The sequence below is a fragment of the Strix aluco genome, chromosome 2 (assembly GCF_031877795.1).
Source record: "Strix aluco isolate bStrAlu1 chromosome 2, bStrAlu1.hap1, whole genome shotgun sequence".
NCBI lineage: Eukaryota > Metazoa > Chordata > Aves > Strigiformes > Strigidae > Strix > Strix aluco.
Window position 1 is genome coordinate 15445288 of NC_133932.1, and position 21676 is coordinate 15466963.

General features: G+C 39.5%; 2 protein-coding genes across 8 annotated transcripts in view; both read left to right on the top strand.

Annotated features, from left to right (window-relative positions):
- The window catches only part of PHLDB2 (pleckstrin homology like domain family B member 2), a 124866-nt gene extending 115986 nt beyond the window's left edge, over positions 1-8880 (top strand). For all 7 annotated transcript variants that reach the window (XM_074811974.1, XM_074812012.1, XM_074812002.1 and 4 more), the window contains 4 exons: positions 209-355; positions 2853-3072; positions 6164-6249; positions 6960-8880. In XM_074811974.1, coding sequence (XP_074668075.1) covers positions 209-355; positions 2853-3072; positions 6164-6249; positions 6960-7100 — 594 coding nt within the window. In that variant the 3' untranslated portion in view covers positions 7101-8880. The remainder of the gene's footprint in view (positions 1-208; positions 356-2852; positions 3073-6163; positions 6250-6959) is intronic.
- A 1926-nt stretch (positions 8881-10806) lies between these two features.
- Positions 10807-20276, top strand: ABHD10 (abhydrolase domain containing 10, depalmitoylase). Its single transcript, XM_074812043.1, has 5 exons — positions 10807-10950; positions 14646-14829; positions 15636-15747; positions 16677-16814; positions 17889-20276. The coding sequence occupies exons 1-5, from the start codon at positions 10839-10841 to the stop codon at positions 18228-18230; spliced, it is 888 nt and encodes a 295-aa protein (XP_074668144.1). The 5' UTR covers positions 10807-10838; the 3' UTR covers positions 18231-20276.
- The last annotated feature ends 1400 nt before the right edge of the window (positions 20277-21676 follow it).

Genomic DNA, 21676 nt, shown 5'->3' on the forward strand with positions numbered 1-21676 from the left:
CCAACTATAGTTTCATGTATATAGTTTCATGGGGTAGAGTCCCCATCCCTGGAAGTGTTTAAGAGTCGGGTTGACATAGTGCTTAGGGCTATGGTGTAGTTGAGAACTGTCAATGTTAGGTTAATGGTTGGACTAGATGATCTTCAAGGTCTTTTCCAACATAGATGATTCTGTGTAATTGAAGTTCTGCATATGCTGTGGTATTTAGGAACGGGAGATGGAAGCTAAAAAACGAGCTCTGGAAGAAGAGAAGCGCCGCAGAGAGCAACTGGAGAAACGATTGGAAGAAGAAACTAGTCAGAGGCAAAAATTAATTGAAAAGGAAGTCAAAATACGTGAGAAACAAAGAGCACAGGTGAGATGATAGACATTGACATGACAAGTTTCTAAGTGCCAGACTTCCCCTCGGTGTACAGAAGAGACTAAGTGTATTTCTGCCAGTGATAAGCAGAACTGCTTTCAGTTGAATATGGATTTCGTATTGCTGAGGTGCAGCTGTGCTACTAAAAGTATGTTTGGGCTCTTGGAGCCTTAGATGTCCAAGTATTCATTTAAAGTTAAATAATAGCATAGATACCTATTCAGTGACTTAAATCTAAAGTAATTAATTCTGTAAGGTTTGTTGCTGAGTATGGGCAGAGCAGAATTTTTTAGCCTGAACAACAGAAATTTGTTTGTTAATTTTATAAACCATTGGTATTTTTTTTCTTTTTTTTTATACATAAAATAGCTTGGAATGTGAATTGTCACTTCCAAATATTTGACTGAAAACCCCAGGTGAATAAGCTTTTCAGCTCCACATCTACTGTAGAGAGGAAGTAGTATTTTTTTTCTAATGTTACTGGGACTATACAACATGAGAAACATTGTTTGATTAAAACAGTGTTACCTCCAACATCTTCTTGCTTCTTCTTAGGATTTAGAGGTATCTTGAGCTTTGTTTAGGCTTAGAGATCTTACCTATTTATTTAGTCCATCTCAGTTAATAAGATGTACATGGTACAACAAATAGACTAGGCAGTCATTTTATCATTAGTATAGTGTAGCAAGACAATGTCTCCATCTTAATATATGTATCTGAGCGCAGAAGATTCTGTACCATATTTGAATATCTTTCTGCTTTCATCTGTGCTACCTGTGTTTCGTGAGTTACTATTATATTTTTTAATGAACACTCCTATGTAACTTGCCTTTCTAATTGATAACACTAAATCAGAACAATAGGACAACGCAGAGGAACTTTAAGTTGTTTCTGGTTAAATATATCCGTTCTTTCTTTTATATATAAAATTTAGTTACCAGATGTTAAATTTTATGTGTACTTTATTTGAATGCCTTTTTTTTTTCTAAGAAATTTTAATGACAACTCAAGTATGGCGTAAGCAGCGATGCAATGCTCATGTCTTTGTCCTAGATTGTAGCATGTATGTGTTGTAATAGAATGCCCTATCAGTTACTGCTTATTGGCAGACTTGGCAGAGAGGCTGAAGACTGAATTGGCAGGAAGACAAAGCACATCTGTCAAAAATAACTATGATGTTTTTGTTAACTTTTTTCTTTCCATTGTAGAGTGAGACCCAATTTTTAGGGGGTTTTTTTCAGCGCTTCCTGACACTTAGAAACGTAAACTAGGGGAAGGAATTCCACCTTTGCACTTGCCAAAGCTGGTGCCAGCTTGTATCATACAGGACTGCATAATTTTAGAAGGGCACTAAGAGTTCTTGTGGGCAACACAGCTCCCATTGCACCAAGAGGCTCTTGAGAATGGGCTGAGGGAAGGTCCCTCTGATTTGTGACTCACACTCGGATTTAACAGGCTAACTTTAGGTGTGGAGCAGGGGCAGATTAGATTCTCCAAGTCAGTGACTTCTCTGGAGTCAGGGGGGAGAAAGAGAGGGAGATGCTCCTTTGACGGGTCATTCAAAGCATCTAAATTCAGCTTCTGTTCTGAATCGCTCTGTGATGTAGCTTCTATCTGCCTTGACTGCAACAGGAGCCTTGGGAGACTTGCCTTCTGTGTTTAAAATGGGGGGGTGGCGTGTGCATAGATCCTTCAGGCACAGAAAACCAGCATATTCCTGCATCTGGCAAGGTCCCAAATCACTACCTCCTCCTCCTTGTTCTTCCCACTGATACTATCCAGACTTGATGCAGAGTCTTGAAGTGCAGTCAAGAATGAGGCACTGTTTCCTGTGCTGCTTTGCCGTCTCTCGCAGAGGGGTGCACTTCAGCTCTCTGTGCCCTATAGCCGACTGTCAACTAGATACCACATTTAATTTGTTCAGAAGAAAATAATTCTATTTTGTTCACAGCAATCTCTGTGAAACTAACTGGTGATTACAGCTCACGCTCATTATTAATTTTTCCTGTAATAGCATATTATTATTTATATTATACTTGGCATGAAAATGCCTGTAGCAATAAAATATTAATGAGTGAGATATGTGTAGTGAGTATCTAGCCCAGAGAAATAAAGGGTTAGCTTAACATCATGCAGATTGAGTTCTTACACTTCATGTAAAGCAGCAACACACCTTTACATTTAATTAATGTTTTAATTTTAAAACAACCTTTCTGTGCTCTGGCCCCTGTTTTGCCAGCTTATCAACTGAACATTTCAAGAAACTCCTATGCTCTGATCTGGCTTTTATAAAGTTATCCAACACTGTAAAGTTACAAGTTTTAAGGATTTTTCTTTTAAAGAAAATTAGGGCTTCAGCAAAAGCTCTTTATTTCTCTTACGTTCATTCTTAGAATCTATGGACAGTTTGCAGTAACATCCTTGCAGCAGAAAGAGTGAAGAAGGTAAGACTTTTGTTAAAAATAATACAATTTTCTTTTCTTTACTGTAGGCCCGTCCCTTGACTCGCTATCTGCCCATTAGAAAGGAAGACTTTGACCTACGAAGTCACATCGAAACAGCTGGTCACAACATAGAGACCTGTTACCATGTCTCCCTCACAGAGAAGACCTGCCGAGGCTTTCTGATTAAAATGGGAGGAAAAATTAAAACATGGAAAAAACGATGGTTTGTTTTTGACAGAAACAAGAGAACTTTTACTTATTATGCAGGTAAGTTGCAGGATCAGTACTGGGGCACATCTGTCCCTCTATTTTCCTATCAACCTCAGCTGAGTTATGAACATGTAGGGAGTCCTGAACAAAACTTACGTTTCCATTTTGTCAGGTGTTTTACATGTAACTTAGCACTTGTGCAGTCCCTTCCCTGTAGTGTTCAATCCTAATGCCAGGTAAGGCAAAAATGAGCATAACAGACAAAGTGAGAGATGTGGATGGGCAAGAGGAAAAAATGTAAGATCATCAGTTCCTAGTACACAGAATAACTGCTCCACATAATTTATTTTTAAATATTATATACTTTCCCCAATGACAGAATGATTTCTTGTACCCTTCATACAAGAATATAATTTATTACACTTACCATGAAAATTAAATAGAATGCTTCTGCAGTATCATTGCTTGATGTGCTGTAAAGTCTTTCAGGAAATTAAATATACAGGAGTAGACTCTTTGAGTTTACCATATTTTGAGAGTCTAAGGAATTTCAAATGAATGACATGCAACACTCTAAAGAGGTTTCTGTACACTTAAGTGGTGTTATACAATATCTGGAGCCATTATAAGCATTACGTTAATTTGTTATATTGGGGTAAACGCAGAAATTTTGAATTCAAGAACATATATGTCTCTGATTGCTATGCAAATCTACACAGGGTTTGACTGGGAATTTCAGAGGAAGCCAGAAAAATGACTTTGTGTTCTGAATATTTATTGTTAGGACAGGCCAGACAGGGGCATATATAAGATGGTCATTGCTAAGAAGCAGAAGAAAACATCAAGTACAAAAACCCACCCGAACAGTTCCATTTCCTCTTATGACATTACTGCTTTCCAGCAACTCATAAGGAACTTAAAATTGATGGTAGAGTTATGCATTGCTCGGTCCATCTTCTTCAAAACACACTTTTGAATTCATTATATTCATTAATTACATACCCACTGAATATTTCTTACTTGTTTGCAGTAATACTATGAAGAACGTGACAAATTTTTTTTTATTTTGTTCTTAACATCTGGTTTATTGGTTAGCAAGGCCTGTAACATACAGTAGTGTTCCCATCTGGTACTGATTTTTAAAATTTTTTTTAGTAGCTATGTTAATGGTTAACAGTTTCAGTTTTGAGTGCAGTACAGTTGCCATAATGCAATTTCAATTACCAAAGAAATTTTTCATAATGTCTCAAGGACTCCAGCCAACAAACATCGTTTCATGAGAATTCTGTACCAGCTGCACAATAGTGCAGCTGCTTGTATGATCCATCTAGATCTTTAAATATGTAGTAGACTTCCAAAATAAATATCGACGCTCTAAATTCAGAGTAACTGAACGCTAAGTGAATATACTTGTATATTGTTTCAGTTCTGCAAGTGTATTGAACAAAGACTTTAGGGTAAAGTGACAATTTAGTGCAGCGACTGAAGCATCTGCACTTTCTGACCTGAAGCATACAGGGAACGCTACAAAGACTGTTGTGATGGGAGCTTGTGGGTACCTGAACTGCTCTTGTAACCAAGACCCCGGGTGGGGCTTGGAAGGGGAGTGGATCACTGTTTGCTTGTACTGCATAGGCAGTATACTGCGCTATAACGTCATAATCTTACACCTCAGTACTTCTACGGATCGCCTGGGGGCTGGCAGGAAGATTCCCAATGCTAAATCGTTTGGTCTTTGGGATTTCTTTTTGCCATCATATGAAGCTTTTGAAACTGCCTGCAGCTACCAACAGGATGTAAGCTGAGTTTCGTGAGTGTTCAAAATGACAGCAGAATCTCTCAAGGGACTGATAAAGAAGTTCTGGATGACTGTTCAGTGTTAAGGTGATACTAACTTGGGGTCAGAAGGCATTATGTTCCCCTAATATAAAAGTACTGGGAGTGGAAGGAAGTTTGCCCTTCAGTGTCACCCTCTGAGATTATTTAACAATTTCTCTTCCATTGCAGGAAAATGGAGAGTACTGTAGATGCTTATCTGCCCTGTTCCTTTTTCTTGTGAAACGTTATAGTTGTGACTGTTAGGATGTTAAGTTCACCATCTGTATCCTTGCTGTCATGATTCACTAGCTAATGCTGTGACAGAAGGCAATATTGTAAGATGTCTAAAGTAGTTTAGAATTGACCCCCTGCAAGTGTCTGCTTCTTTCCATTGCCTTTAAAGGGAGATTGTCAGCTGTGTCTCTGTTGTCGATATCAAAACTTAAGTGAGAAGATGCCCACCCTGTATTTCAGCTTTGCTGCAGTGGGGTATTGGTACCAGAAGCACAGTACCTCTGGATAACAACCTACTCCTTGTTAGCAGCCTCCCTGGAGTAACTATCCATTCAGGTGTTCTCACCTCAGGCGCTCTGAAGCAAATGGGGAGTTCCCTTTCACAACAGGGGCAAACTGCCTCTAACTAATTTGGCTTTTACTTTGGGTGTCAAGAGTAGGAGAGTGCAAACAATTACGATGATGCAGCTGGTGCACAGGAACTTTTAATCTCCTGTAAACTTTTGCATGTGTCAGAGCTCATAGAAACTTGCCTACAATCTGCTACCTCCCATTTAAATAATAAATATTAGCTTGAGACTGAGGGAGATTATTATAAATGGGAAGAAGCATTTTTTAAGTAAGTACAAGCATAAATGATGTTCTAATGTAAAGCTTTTGCTGTATTTCAAATTTGCTTATCATAACAGTTTTCCTTTGAAGGCAAGCTGTAGGTCTTAGCCTGCAAGCTATGTGAAGTTTGGCTGGCTTTTGTGGAATTGGAAGATTGGATGTATCTCGGAGACATCTGCCCTTCTGTTGGCTAATACTGGCCATAAGGTCTAGACACTTCAGTAACTTGCAAATAGATGAGGAAACTGCAAAAGCTTTATTTCCTTGGAAATCAGGTGGAAAATAAAACATATTAAACTAGGAAATGCATCTCTCCATAAAACCAACTAACTGGTAAGAAAGGTTGCAGATTTCTGTGGGATTTCACGAGCAGAAGTGTTGGTCCAGTTACTTATCAGCTGAACATATATGCAGATGCAAATTAAGCTTTTGCTTCTTGAAGTACTGTTCATTTCAGTTCTCAATTCTCTTTTTTTCATTTTAGACAAACATGAAACTAAATTAAAAGGTGTAATATATTTTCAAGCTATTGAAGAAGTCTATTATGATCATCTAAAGAACGCATATAAGGTAAACTTTGTTACTGTTGTCTTAACTGAGTATCATACTGCAGTACCCAAAGTACGGTGGCTGCTGTAAAGTCGAAGGGAGAGCTGACGTTATTCAGAAAAAAGAAACAACAAAAAAAAAACAATGGAGTGGAGGAAAAGGAAGATGAAGCCAGATCAGTGATTAGCACTGTTGGGTTTTTTTTTTTATACTGATGAAAGCAGAGATAAAAGTGTCTACTTGCCAGTTGGGATTTGCTGCGAGGAATTCCTTAGTCCTGGCTTTGGCAAATCAAGAGATGGCTTAATGGTGTCTGTTATGGAGAGGGACTTAACTGGTGCTGGCAGCTCATGGCATCCCCTGCCTCTCATCTGTAATTTAAATGAGCTGTGAACAAGCCAAATATATCCTTGGCACATGGAGGTGGTTGCAATCACTGGACAAAGTGGGGGAGTTAGTTATTTGGGCATGAAACAACAGTTTGGAGCCCTGTACTACTGAGTAATAGTCTAGTGGAAACATGTTGTATATAAGTGTTTATGGTGGATACAAACACTTTAAACACATCTCTGCTTCCAGTGCTGCAATGTAGGATGCAGCGGTACAGCATTTTGCATTTCATCTTTCTCCTTGACCCTATCATAAATCTCCCTGTAAGTAATTTCACTTCTGGTACCAATAAATGGCTTTGATTTCATTCTTTTGATGTCCTTCTTTCTGTTTTATTTTAGAGTCCCAACCCGTTGCTCACTTTCAGTGTTAAGACACACGACCGGATATACTATATGGTTGCTCCTTCTCCAGAAGCCATGAGGATATGGATGGATGTTATTGTTACAGGCGCAGAAGGCTACACCCACTTCATGTTGTAACAGGAGGGGGCAATAGGGCATACTGCAATAACGTAACATATGAAGTTAGCCATATGTAGTAAAACCTTGAAAAGCCAGTGAATACTCTGAAATGTCCTCCTTATGATGTGCACCCGAAACCTCAGAATGAGAGGCACTTACAAATGCATTGAAAAGGGGGGGTGGTTACTTGTTTTAGTTGATCTTTATAGGAATGAAAGAGCTAAAGCTGTTGAGAGAACTGTAGTGCTCCAAAATGGATAATCAGGCAATTTTAATTACAGCATCTTGATTCAATGATAATTTTCTACAAATTCTCTTATATGGAGAATGTCGTCATCAAGTCATACTAAACAGTTTACAAATGTGTGTGTTCTCATCAGTATGCAAAAATTCTAGTAATGGAACAAAAAGGCGTAACAAGCATATATTTTAATATGCAGCACTTGACATTTATAGATGATTAGGTGACTTTTTAAAACTTTTAGTCAAGTATTTTATAAAAATATAAACAAAAAAGCAACCCTAAGGTACACACAGTTCTTGCCTTAGTAGTTAAATATTACAACAGAGCCAAAGAGTTACACGATTCCCTTCTCATAATGTTTTCATATTGTTAGCTGTACCTAACTTTCTCTAAGGGGGGACAGGGCCAAAACTCTTCATGACTTTTAATGTAATTGAATTGTTAGGATATTCTGTGTGTTCAGAAACTGCATGTTTAAAGTCTGCATCTATGGAGCTTAACAAAAATCCAGAAGAATAGCTTTATAAAGATGCATTTTTCCACAAGGATATGAAACAGAAACACATGTAGTAACTTCCTCATAAGGAGGGTGTTTTTAATCTTCTCTATTGAATAAAATGAGCTGATTGTATAGAGCCTACAACAATTTTCTTTTATGTAGTAAGGTCCCAGCGTGGTTCTAACCTTACTCTGTGCCAAGTGAATGGTCTACTGAAACCTCTCAAACCTTGGTCCCCTTGAAGCCAAGCACCAAAACCTCTACCTATCTAAATTCTTTGAAGTCAGATTTTCAGCCCTGGAGAGTTTTTTCAAAATACATATCTGCACAGAATAATGCTGTTAAATAGAATAAAAAGAGAGGCAAGTTCTAAGAGTTTCCGCTAAGCAGTGTATGAATAAAAAACCCTGAAAATTTCAAGCAGCAGAGACTGGGATACCTAAAACAACAGAAAAACTGAGGGTGCAGGGGTCTCCCATTTTAAAATCACTTCCAAGTCCTGGAGTAATATTGCAAAAACATAAATTATTTAATTGAACTTCAAGAAAGTCTCTTATAATATGACTTTAAAGAGGTTCTATTTCAGTAATCAAAACTTATGTGCTATGTGGTTTGTGTAATAGAAGAAAGCACATTAGCCTTTTTTTTTCTTGATGAAAAGTTAATGGCTTTTGATGGAATGAATAGAAGTATGCTGGCAGAATATTTTTGTTATACTTTTTAAACCCTGTATCTGTAATGAAGGGGTTGAATTTTTTGTGGTATACACAGGTGATATGGTTGCTCTAGCATGACAAACATCAGTTTCATCTTGAATCATGAAAGAAGGGACTGTTATTGCAAGATAATTGTTATCATCTGCGCAGATCACAGCTTGTAATCTAATGATTTAAAACACTATCAGAAATAAATTGCTTTGGTTTATATAATTATTATTTTTCCCTGATGTTGTATCTTGATTTTACTCCTAAGTATGGTTATAAAGGTTTTCTAATAATGATTTTTGTATCCTGCATGATGCAATGAAGGCATTTCAATAAACATTTTTAAAAATACACTTGTTTTAAATATTCATTTGCTGCTTTATCTTGAGACATTTCTAGTTACCTTTTAAATAGTCATATACAGTTGTACAAGTAATTTTTTATTTCTTAGTAATGCTTGATCTAACTATTCCATGTGTTTAACCATAGAAGAGCTATGGAAAATAATCTTTCAGATGGCAGTAAAATTAGGAGTGTAGTCTATTTATTGCATGTACATAATAACTTTCTTATTTTATATTTGACTTAGGCATGACTTTAATTGCAGGAAGCATTAGCTCGTTGTATAAGCCCATGTGGTTTTATGATTTTTTTTTTTTTGACTAAGTTTGCTATCATCACCACAAAGTGTGGTGGGTTTTGTAGTGGTGGACATCAAGACAAGGCAAGCAAAGCATGGTGGTAGGCACTATCTTTTATGATCAGTCTGTAAGCCCTCCATATTTACCCCTGTGGGAGTCAAGTACCCACTTACCCTGAAGGATCTCGGGCACTTGCAAACCCACATAGGCTGTGTCTCAAAAACCTCAGCCGCTGTGTCCCTTGACCGACAGCTGCTGACAGGCTGGCCTAGCACTTGCCTGGGAAAACAGCCTTACCTTTGCAGGCACTGCCTTTCCCTAGCCTTGTTTTCGTCCTTTCTGGATGGCTGCCATGGCCTGTATGTAAAACGGTGCAGCGCTTAAAGACCTTGTGTTGGCTGCCATGCCCACACAAATGAGGCTGAGTAGAGATGGGAATGGAGGGATGGGTTGGTTCAAATGCCCTGCAGGCTAGGAAAAGGCTGAGCCCTGATGCCGCTGAAGATGTTGCCTGAAATACTCTCCAAGATTAGTTTAGAGAGGTGATATGGCTTATTCTGTGCAGGGTGCTAGGTGGAAAGCATCCACAATTCAAGCACTCCACACAAAAGAACTTCAAAGTATTTATACACTCCAAACTACATGATTACTTATCTACTATAATGATTACTGGTTAATTACTTATTGTCTCTATCCCTCATTGGTTAGTAACATGCTTGCTCCAGTTTAAAGTTACAGTGGGTTTCTAATTTTCTGTGCAGGCTCAAAGGGTGAGGGTCTTTTTTCAGGCAGGTGTTTCTGAAGCACTCTCTTAATTAACTGGTGTATGTTAAACAGTTTTAACAAGCTTCCATGTTGCAGGATGTTTCTCTTTTTCAAGGACAGTAGCTCCTGATTAGAAGTTTCTTACTAATTATTGTTAATGGTTTGAAGAACAGACTGACCTAGCTGATGCGTCCAATCTGCCCTTGTATTTGCTGAGAAACATTTGTATGGACAATAATATTTAGTATGTGTCCTTGGGTGCGATGAGGAACATTTGTGTGGCCTACAATGTGCGATGATAAACAGTTGTGCGGCCTACAGTTTCCCGGTAAACAATACATTCTTTCTCACAGATAGCAAGCACATAAAATGTAAACAACTCTGAACAAGGCCTGTTGTTCTGGTAACAGAGAGGTGATCAGGGGAGGGGCCATGGGTTTTTAAATGTCCTTTCTGGCCGGCTCTAAGGGCCAGGCAACTATGTGCATTGCATTTGATACGTGTATGTTACAACATGTATACCCGTGACATTTCATACCCATATATATACAGGCAACCTCAAGTATGGGACTTTCCAGACCGGGTCTTGCCGGCCTTGTCTGGTACAGAGAGGCCTTCAAGGAGGCCTTCACGCAGTTCCCTTTCCAGAACGCGCCGAGGGGTGCTCATTAACTGTCTTTATTGACAAACCTTTGTTTTCTACCTCACAAATAACCCCACCGCCTCAGCTTCACCCACCGCCCTCCCCGGCCGCCCGCTGGCGCCCGCGTGGGCCCAGCCCCGCCCCGCCCCGCCCGGGCAGGCGGGCGGTCGTGCGGCGCATGCGCGTGGCCCTCGCCCCGCCTCGGCGCGTGCGCGGGGAGGCGCCCGCCCCGCCGGGGGTGTACGGCGCGCGGCGGGGCCATGGCGGCGGCGGGCGCCCTGTGGGGGCTGGTGCGGGGCGGCGGCGGGTGCCGTCGCGCTTCGGCCACGGGGGTGTTGCTGTCGCCGCTGAGGGCGGCCCTGGGGCTCCCGGGTAAGGGACGGGCCCCGGGGCACTTCTGGTGGCACTCCGGCGCCGCTGCTCCCGCCGCCGAGCGGGGAGCCCGGGGGAGAAGGGGGTGTCCGTCCGTCGGAGGGGAGAGGATACGTGTCCGCGGCGGGTGTAACGGCCGGGGGGTGTTCGCTCTCAGCAGAGCGCGGGGCGGGCAGCAGGAGGTGACACCCTCCCCGCCCCTTCGGCCCTGACTCACCGGGAAGGGCTGGGACGCCCACCCGGGGTGAGGATGTTACCGCCGCTCCTCTGCCAGGGACGCGCTTTCTGTCAGGCTTTTCCTCCCGTGCCGGGCCTGCGGGGGGTGGGTCTGTGTCTGTGCGGAGGGGAGGGCAGGTACAGCCCAACCTCGAGCGTGTCTGCAGAGCAGCCGCTTTCCCACGCGTGTTTAGGCCGCTGTAAGCTGCTGCTGGCGTTTGCCGAGGAGCTGGGAAGACGAGGGAGCGGCCATTTCGCTTCCTGGGGTGTGAAGCGCCTACGCGTGAGGCTCCACCGGGCGCTTGAAAAGCTTTGGCTGGCATCCACGTTTGAGTGAGATGATCCTCTGCCCAAACACGTAGTGCCCCATCTTGCTGTTCCAGACTCAGTGCTTGTCTGACTTGAGTTTATTCACTGCCTTAAATTTGACAGATAACTGGTCTCTTGATGAGGTAGTGAACCTCATCTGAGGTTACTTGGTGAGGAAGAGAGTAAAACTTATTTGCCAGTAAGTTGCACGTTTTGTATCTCCATAAGGACATGGATACAGTGGGGTTTTGTTGATGTTTTTTCTTTCTTTCTGTGTGTTTAGAGTGATAGCGTGCTCAGAATAGCTGGTTACTGAGTGTGCCGTTAGGTGCTCTGAGACTGGGCTGAGCAACAGGTCCTGCTGGTGGAACTGGTGGCCTTCTTACTCCTGTAGCACAAACGACTGCAGGAAACAGAGGTGTGGACAGTGTTGAGTTCGTTATCTACCAGAGCTGTGTTAATCCTCTGCTGCTGCTGGCAGTGCGTAGGTCACAGTGCTGGAGCATTCCCAAGGTTGTTGGGAGGATTTCTTTGGCTTTGACAGCTAGCGCTGGGCTCAGTCACAGTTTCTGTTGGTCATCACACAACTAAAATTGCACAGGGGTTCTGATATGCAGAGAGTTCCGTAGCAACAGGCAAGGGGCCTGTGGTCTTCCTGTAGGTAGCTCCTGCTGTCAGTAGCTTGCTTTTATAAATACTAGTACCACCTTGCACCCTTCAGAAGTGCTTCCCTGCTCTTACCAAGGTCTGTCGCTGAAAACAGGAGGAGAAATTACGGGGTAGCTGTTCAGTTATTGTTGGTTTTGTCTGTCTAAAGGGAAGTCTGAGAGCACGACTCCAGTGAGCTGTGTTTTTGGATTGGCTGGGGTGGTTGCTTTAGGGTTTTGTATTATTAAGGTTAGGATTGCTGCCGGTGCACCTGCAGTAACTCGTTAAATGTGGAATATTAGTTTGTGGACTAGTTTAGGCAGCGGCTGTGTCTTGTAGCTGCAGTTTAAAGCCTGCCCAGTGTCAAAATAGTTAGAGGGCACCTCTAGAGTGCTGCAGGATGGAAAACCAGTGACTTCAGAGAAGGTCATCAAGAAGAAAAATACACCAAGAAGTGATAAACTTGATAGAAAAAGAATTAGGAATATTTCCTTTGTTACTGATAGGTGAAGAAGTGACTGGCTTACTGATAGAAACACACAGAGACCAAAAGCCATAGCGTGGATGCATCTGAATAAATACACCTTTACTGTTGGCATTTATTCCACTTTATAATAATTGATGCATCAGTAGGATGAAGAACTGTCCTATTGTTTCAGGAAAGATGTAATGGTTTTAATCAATAGTTCAAAGGGTATAATTTCTGTTAGATTGTAGGAAAGAGCTGAATACTGGCTGCCTCCTGCATCTGTTATGCAGCCACATTTACTCATGCACATGCAAGTTTAAAAACAAACAAACAAACCCCCCTAAACCCCTTGACTGTAATCTCTCTGATAGTGTGAAAAAACCAAACTCAAAGCTGCAGAACAGTGAAGTGGTGTGATACTGTCATGGCCTGTTTTTGCAGTATTTATCCAGTTATTTACCACTAGGAAGCCCTGATGTATTTGGGGTTGCATAGTTTTTTTACCCCACTATTGATTCACAGTGTTGAAGGACCGGTCTTCTTCTAATCTAAGAAATAAGAGTATCAAAGTCTTAGAAGTCTTGACCAAGCTTTCAGTTTAACAAATTATCTTGCTCAGTGGGATAATAGAGTGGATTGAGTCTCCATAACACCTCTCCATGAGTCACTTGCTCTCACCCACAGCAGAGGTACAATTGACTGCTAAACTTAGATTAAATACTGTAGCAGCTGTGAGATTCATCGTAGTTATTCATTAGTTAGCATTTCCTTTGTTAATCTTTTTTCCTTGTTTGAAGCCAATTTTTTTGATGGCTGTTAATGTGAGTAACAGAGTCCAACCTAGTGTTCGCTTTCCAAATGTGTCTGGTTTGTTGTCTTGAACTGAAAACAAGATAACTTTATGCTGATAGGAAAACTTTTTTCTCATGTGTAATGTTGCAGATCAGTTTGACAGAAGTTGTGCTAAATGATCTTTCATTTTTTAAATATTTGCAAAATATTTAGGTTTGCAAAGTGCTATTTAAGTCTGGATAAACAGAACAATCTGAGTACTGGAATAACATAACCTCTCCAGCAGGAATACACCAACCCGTGTAATGGGGTATCTGTGCCTCTTTTGGAGATGCGTAAGAAAATCATAGCTCTGCCGTGGTCAACGCTGTTTCTTCTTAGGGGATGTGTTTCATGTATTGGTCTGTATTTACAGAACGTGTAGCTTTATTTTGTTTTTTACCTTCTGTGCTTCATATCTGAGAAAAAGGCTGATGTTAAGATGGCATAGTGGTAAAATAAGCCTTTTTTTTCAGTGTTCCTGGCAATAATCTTAAGCAGAAATAGCTGCTGATATGATGAAAAAAGGCTAGATGTTATTTATTTAATTTGGTTTTAAACAATACTAATGTTGGCTTATGTTCATCATGTTGAAAAAGTTAGTCACAAGATTCTTTCCCAATTCCCACTTTTGAACTTCCCCACTGTACGTCTCCTTCACCCCATCTCCATCTTTGTGGATCTGGGGTTTTGATGCAGATGTACTTTTGTCCTTCAGTTTTCATTGTCATCAAAAATTTGTTGCCTCGTGTGTTTGTATGCTTATGATTGCACAGAGTACTTTAGTCCCCAAATTATATTTGAAATTCAGGCTGGAAGAAACAAGAAGGAAAAATTAAAAGTTAAACTAAGCAGGTGAAAAATCTTACCAGTTCACGTGAAATGAGTAAATATATTCAAGACGGTATAAAACATGAGGACAAATGAAGTATAGGAAATCTTAGCATTTAGCTTCAGTCAGCCACTTTGCTAATGGTGAGTGAACTTACATGGTTGGCATTTAATGATTTGAGAATGAATCACAATCAGTTTTCCCTTTCAGGTTGATCAATACTAGTTAGTCATGAAAGAATATAGCAGATACTTTTTTCCTTTTCTCTTGAGCTGAAGTACCTTATTTTCACATCATATGCCCATATTTCCTGAATCCTAGTTTTATAAAAATGTTAGTATTTCTGCCAAGATTACCATGATGATTGTACAAAATAACTCTTTTTATTAGTTTGCAGACTGAAATCATCGGTCAGCTTCCTTACTCGACCAGATCGACCAAATCTTGCTTATCATAAACTAAAAGGCAGGAATCCAGGGGTTATTTTCCTTCCAGGCTTGAATTCAAATATGAATGGTCAGAAAGCAACTGCCCTTGAAGATTTCTGCAACTCTCTAGGTCATGCTTTCATCAGGTACATTCAGAGTATTGTTCTTGTGAAAATGAAACTAGTATCATGCGTTGGGGGAAGGGGTTTTCAAAAAAATGTAGACTTTGGCATTTGGATTGGAATGCATGCTGTGCTGTACACAAGCTAAGAAGTGTCTGTCGTCCATTTCAAAGGTAGGATTTCTGTCTGTAGCGAGACTGAGGTAAATCAGGAGAAGGTGTTCTGAAAGTAATTCAGAAAATTCTCTGATAAATTCCTGTGTTCTAGCCAGTGCTATGTGTTACATTAAGGCTATAGGCACAGAAATGAAAAATAAAGGACCTGGAGTTCTAATTTTTTAAGTTACCACTCTAAGCATGCTTCTAACTGCGAAATCTTAAGTTTCCCAATGTCTTCTCTGATTTTAGAAGAACATGCACATGCTTGGTGGTACTCTCCTTTGATAGACTAGGGTGAATGCTGAGTTTCACAAGTCTTCGTGTTTGGGGATAGCGTTTGAAAAAGAGCTTGTACGTTTTAAAATACCTTCTAAACTGAAGTATTTTGGGTTTCTTGTCTCAGAAATCCTTTTTCTGGGAAGTATTCTGGTAAATTTGGATATTGTTACATCAAATGATAAGAGAACCCTGTATCACTTAATTGCATGTGTTTTGTCTAAACCTCATTTCATGCGATTTCTGGTTGTTAGTGATCATACACAGGACCAAGTAAGAAAATATTCAATGCATTATCTTGTCCCCTGCTTTATTTGTTTAAACGGTACTGTTTAGTTAGCTTCTATGTTGCTATAGACAGTACTGTGACTTTCAATCTGATGGTTATTTTTTCAGATTTGATTATACAGGATGTGGAAGTTCAGATGGTAAATTTGAGGAGTGTACGATTGGGAAGTGGAGGAAAGATGTTCTGTCTATACTGGATGAGCTTACAGATGGACCACAGGTTGTATTTTATTTTTAAATATAGAATGCTTTTTGTCCTCAAGGTAGAACATTGATCAGAAATATGCCATAGTAGCTCTGGTCAATAGTAGCTTCTATTTAACATCTGACACCTGCCCTTTTTCAAGCTCAGTCATTTGGGAGGTCATATTTGTAAGACCTCTTTTGCAAGCAGGTAGATGACAAAGTCATGGAAACGTGGGTTGGCAGGACCTTGTGGAGGTTGTTTATTACAGCCTCCTGCTCAGAGCGGGGCTGTCATCCCCGGTAGTCTGAGGAAGCCTCATGGTGGAGGTTCCACCTGATAGGGGACAGGGACCTGTCCAGTGTGGTGCAGCCCTCTGCATGAAAAAGTGTGTCACTGACCCATGCTGATGCATTAATTAAAGAATTTGCAAGAATTTTACAAATTAAGATACTCTGTATGATAAAATAGCTTTAAAAAAAAATCATCAGAAACAGCATTTGACTTCTTCAGTTACTTTAGAAATGACTGTGAGAAACTTGAAATCTCCTGCAACCTGGAAATACCTAGTATTGTGTTTAAAACAGTTTTGAATTATGAATTGCTTTTGTTGACCTCTTTCACTGTGCTGAACCTTTACCATGTGCATTTATTTTAAGAAGGAAACATAAAGTACGCGTGTGATACTGAATTGTTTCCACTCTCATTTTGTTTACAGTGTTTCAGTCTCAGACAGCAATAACCAGCCATGCCAAACAAAAAGAATAATAAAATACCAGATCCTGTGGTGCTTACTCAGGCAAAATTTCCACTGGAGGTGACAGCAGTTCTGCCTGGGTAAGGACAGCAGGATTATGCCCAAGGTTTAAGTAGTTAAACAAAATGAAAACTGATACTTTGTGAAAGAAGAAAAAAATTATTAGTTGTTTCCTGTAAAATAATATCTTCTTTTCTCTCTTTTTCAGATTCTGGTGGGCTCCAGCTTGGGTGGATGGCTGATGCTTCACGCTGCAATAGCACGCCCAGATAAAGTAGCTGCTCTAGTTGGAGTAGCTGTAGCAGCAGACCATCTTGTGACAAGTTTTAAGAAGCTTCCCGTTGAGGTAAATTTTGATGGCTGGCTTTTGTGCAATCTAAAAATCTATCAAGCATTTAAGAAATTCTGTTGTTAAAACTGTACTTTTCCTGAAAGTCTTCCAGTAAGTTTTCTGTGTTTGTGGTGGAGGTAAGCTGAAAATTCACATTAATCTGAAAGTCTGCAAAATACTGTGCTTTTAGTATGAAGCTAGTGTGAGCACCACCTAGAATGTGTTTTTATTATTACTGTGGCATATAGGATGTGAAGTTAGATCCCTGCTGTTCAGCAGTCCATTAGATTTCAGTGTTGAATATCTTATATTTGCATTCAAATTGGATCCTTGTGCTTTCAAGGATGGAGAAGTATCTGCTAAAGTAATTGAGATGACATGGGATGAGATGAGTCTGACACACAGAAAGGGAATTCTTCAGATCATGTGTTTGTAAAGACTATTAAGATTTAGATAGTGGGAAGTCTCTGAGTTGCTTCCTTGATGATGATGTCCAGTCTTCAGGAAAGTAAATCAGGTGTTATAATGTGACAAATAAATATAGCATTAAATAACTCATACTTTAGAATAATTAAAATATTTCCGTGGTGGGTTTTTTTCTTTTCTAAGGCACGTCGTAGTGTCATTATTACTTCTTAAAACTAAGGTGAGATTCTGGAAATACAGTATTTAGACGCAGCTATTGTGGCAAAGACTTGAAAAGACTGATCACTGGAAAATTCATTTTTCCTAGGATTTTCTTTGTTTAAGGTTCAGTGAACTGATTGAAGCCAAAGAGACTTACTGTTCATGTGGCTATACATCTTTTTATTTCTGATAGATTCTGGCTGAGAAACTTAATTTCATTGGCGAATCCTAACTAGATTAATTTTCAGGAGAGGCGTGCAGAGTAGCTTTTGTGACATGGTAGGGGGTTTGCCTTCGCAGATGCTGGAAGGCGAGCAGGAATATACCTTCTCTGCTAATAAAAATGAACAAAATGAAATTTTATGCCTGGGGAAGTTTTGTTGCATTTAGAACAGAAATAAGTTGAGACACTAAAGAACTCGTAACATCTGTCTTGTCTATTCTTTGCTCTCTTTTTTATAGGCACAAAAAGAAATAGAAGAAAAAGGTGAATGGAAATTTCCAACAAAGCATAATGAGGAAGGGTATTACTCCTTGACATACGACTTTATCAGAGAAGCAGAAAATCACTGTGTGCTAAATAGTCCTATTCCTATAACATGTCCCATACGACTCATTCATGGCATGAAGGATGATGTCGTCCCTTGGCAGATCTCTATGCAAGTTGCTGATCGTGTTTTGAGCAAAGATGTGGATGTTATCCTCCGCAAAATTGGCCAACATCGGATGAGTGAGAAGGAGGATACAAAACTTCTTGTGAATACCGTTGATGATTTAATTGACAAGCTGGCAACACTAGCATGAACTGCAGAGTAGCGTATGTGCATGGACTCTACACCTGACTCTTTTCCATGAGTAGCAGAAACCCTGTCCTTAACAAGATGATGCCAGGCCTGTGACTATCACAGTAGGAACTGAGCTTTACCTGCTGTTTCCTTACCTCTGTTTTGTAAAAACAGGTATTCTATTAATGCTGCATTTGCACAGACAGTCCAAAACGTGAAGGAGTGCTGCTGTTGTGTTCAGAACCTCTCCTTCACCACTTAAACCTTTTTTCGCAAGCTTCCTACGCTTTTGTACCAAAATGTTGATTCGTTTTTGTTGCTGTTGGCCTGTATGGTAAAACTTCAGTTTCCCATGTCTTTGACACCTTTTTGGTATTGTATTCTTGTATCTTATGTCTGGAACCATCTGTGCAAGGCAAAATACAACTTAAGTGTTTACTAAAGTTATTGTTATTAGAAATAGTGAATAACAGGAAGCACAATAAACAGATTTCAGATAAATTATCGTATTGTCCTTAAGTACTGTTAAAAAGTGGAAGGCACACCCTGATGGTGTGCTTGGGGTACTACATAAGGAAGAAGTTAACTTCTAAGAACACAGGGCCTTAAAGTGCAAGTGGAGGATCAGTGGGGTTTATGTCCTCTTTTCCAGGCTCTCTTTTTGTAATAGTTAATTTGTGGGTCTACTATTAAGGGAGCAATATATAATCTTGGTGTAAACTGAAACTGGACTGAAACAGGGACTATTTTATAATGACCTCTTTAAAGTGGGGGGTGCAGGACCATAGGGCATCACTGCCTCTTTTTTACAACTTGAGAACTGTAGGTTATTAGAAATAGTGTCTCCCAGAGTTAGGAATTTGAGGTGCACAATTGCAAGCCTGAAAACCCGTAACTGAAACGTGATAGTTGGATAATTCTTGTAACGTAAATCCTTAGAATTTAATAGTAAATGGATTTAATTGCAAATGTGACTATTACCTGATTTTTGTCCAGAAATTTGGTACCATTCATAACTCGAGAGGAACTTACTTAGGTGAAAGGCTGGAATTAGTTCAGGCTGGCCTTAATATAAAGCATCAGTCAAAAGTATATGGTTGTTTCTGGCTTTAGTATTTTAAGTAGTAAATGGCATCACTGTTGCTACCTTAAAAGACTAAAGCTCCTGGGGGAAAGGAATTTCTAGAGGGTTTGCTGTTTTCAGTGTTAGTATTGTCAGTAGTAGTACATTGTAAGTAGAAGTATGTTGTAGAGAGCTTTGTTGAGGTAATGGTTTTTAATTTAGAAAAAAACCCCAAACAACTAAAACAACCAACACCAACAATAAACCAAAAACCCCTAAATTTCAGATGAGTTCCTGTGAAGTACCTTCTTATTTAGGCTTCAGTGCTTCAAAAAACAAGAAACTGATGTAAAAAATTTGAATTCTGGTAAGAGAGTAAAAAAGATGCCTCTCGTTTAGATGCAAACCTTCTAATTCTAGTGTACCAGTTCCCTAATTCAATTAACCTAGCTCAGGATACTTGTTTGAGGAATTGCAACATTCCATGAATTCTTGTTTCCAAGTATTTCTGTTTCTGGAGTAGACTTTTTTTTCTGTCTGTAAGAATATGCAGTTTACTACTTCCTTAAGCTTTAAGACCTTTTGAATGTGTTTTTTACTTTTGAGAGCAATTAGTTCAGATAATTCAGCCAAATTGCTTGGCCATTCCATTCCTGAAGGTTGGCCTGTGTTCAGGTTTATGTATTGTTAAACAGTTGTTGTCTTTACGTGTATTCGTGTGACTTGCATCTGCTAAAACCTGAAAAACAGATTTATGTGAGTTTTAAAGACATAGTCAAATCAAAATTAAGTTACTTCAACACTTTCTGCTCTTAGCTTATTATGACTTTTTTTTAATCCAATTTTGTCACATCTAGATTGCGTTGTCTGTTAATGGAAGAAAAAGTTGAAAAAAGTGGACTGCAGTCATTCCAAAGTAATTTTTATTAAGGCCCAAAGTTCTCAATTGTGATAGATGTACTTTTTGTTCACACATATTAAAGTTATTTCAGTAGCTGAAAATTTTTGAGCTTTTTTTTTAATTGGGAGTTATACCTATAAACATTCAATTTAACTCTTAATACTTCAGACAGGGAAGAGTCATTATTTCTGTATAAACTGTAGCTGCATATTTCTCTTGAAAGAATTGCATTGTATTCTTTCAAAGCTTCACCTTAGCCTTTATTAAATAATTGATATTTTATGGGTAAGGTCTTTTTGTTACTATGCCTTAGAGCAAGATAGTTGAAAACAAACGTTGAGGGGAGCAGCTGTGTGAGTAGTTTTCAGGGTGGTTTTTTTTTTCTTGTTTGGTGGTGGGTTTTTTGTAGAGTTTTTTTTCCCCATTATTCTGCTGTAATAACATTAGGTGGGAGAAGGCAGCATAACAGGCTTGACATAATTGTTGAGGATACAAAGCTGCAGCATCAGTTCTCAAACCACAGCATTACTGAAACTTAATCCTAGGGAGGGGTTTTTTTTGCATGCCAGTTGTTTTCTAGTTCTCTCTGTTTTCCTTCTCCGCTTGCTAAATGGTGATTAGTGGTAGCATTTACATTATAGGTACACCCAAAATTTGCTACATACAGCACAAATGCAAAGGCAGAGATGAGACTCCCTTCACAGAGACAGTATTCTAGGTAGTATGTTGAGATTCAGAGAATGGTAGTGCCCTTCTTTCTGTTCATTTACCATTTTCTAAATTCAGTTTATATTCCTTAAATACGAAGAGGTGGCTTTCAGGTAGACCTTATGCACACAGATATTTTCCTTGTGTTCATGCTGGAAATTACCAGCGTTTTGGTTACTGTCAATTTGGCATGTTCATATGCCTGAAAGAAGGGATAGATGATAACCAGGGAGATTTACATCCTACCTGTGACTAGCTCTTGACCTACCAGGAGGTTTTGACAATCTTGCATAATGTAATATTCACATATTATGGTGTCATTCCAATTTTATTTGGTACTACGTTTTGTCCCCTGAGTTAATGCCAGTGGCATCTCTTTCATCTTTGCCAGTAGATGTCTACATAGTGAATTATTTCCAGTATCAGTCATGTTTAAAAACAAGTATTTCCTTCCTCTCTAGAGATACAGTATTAAACTAAGGTATTATTTGGAAAGCTCTGCATGGTGCAAATTTTCAAAATCCTTTGTAATGAATTCCTATGTTCTGGGTTTGTTTTTTTCTTTTTATACAGATTTCTAATTTCCTGCCAAATAGAAAGTATGTTTTGTGAATATGTAACATACGTTTCCTCAACAATAAGCTTGATTCATACAAAATGGTCAGTGTCTTCTGCTTTCAGATTTACCAACTCTTATCTCGTGCTGCCTGGGGAGGTTGGTTTTCTTTGAATACCTTAATCTACACTTAATTATTTTCAGTAGCACTCTTAGCTTAAGTTGTTAGCGTTCTCA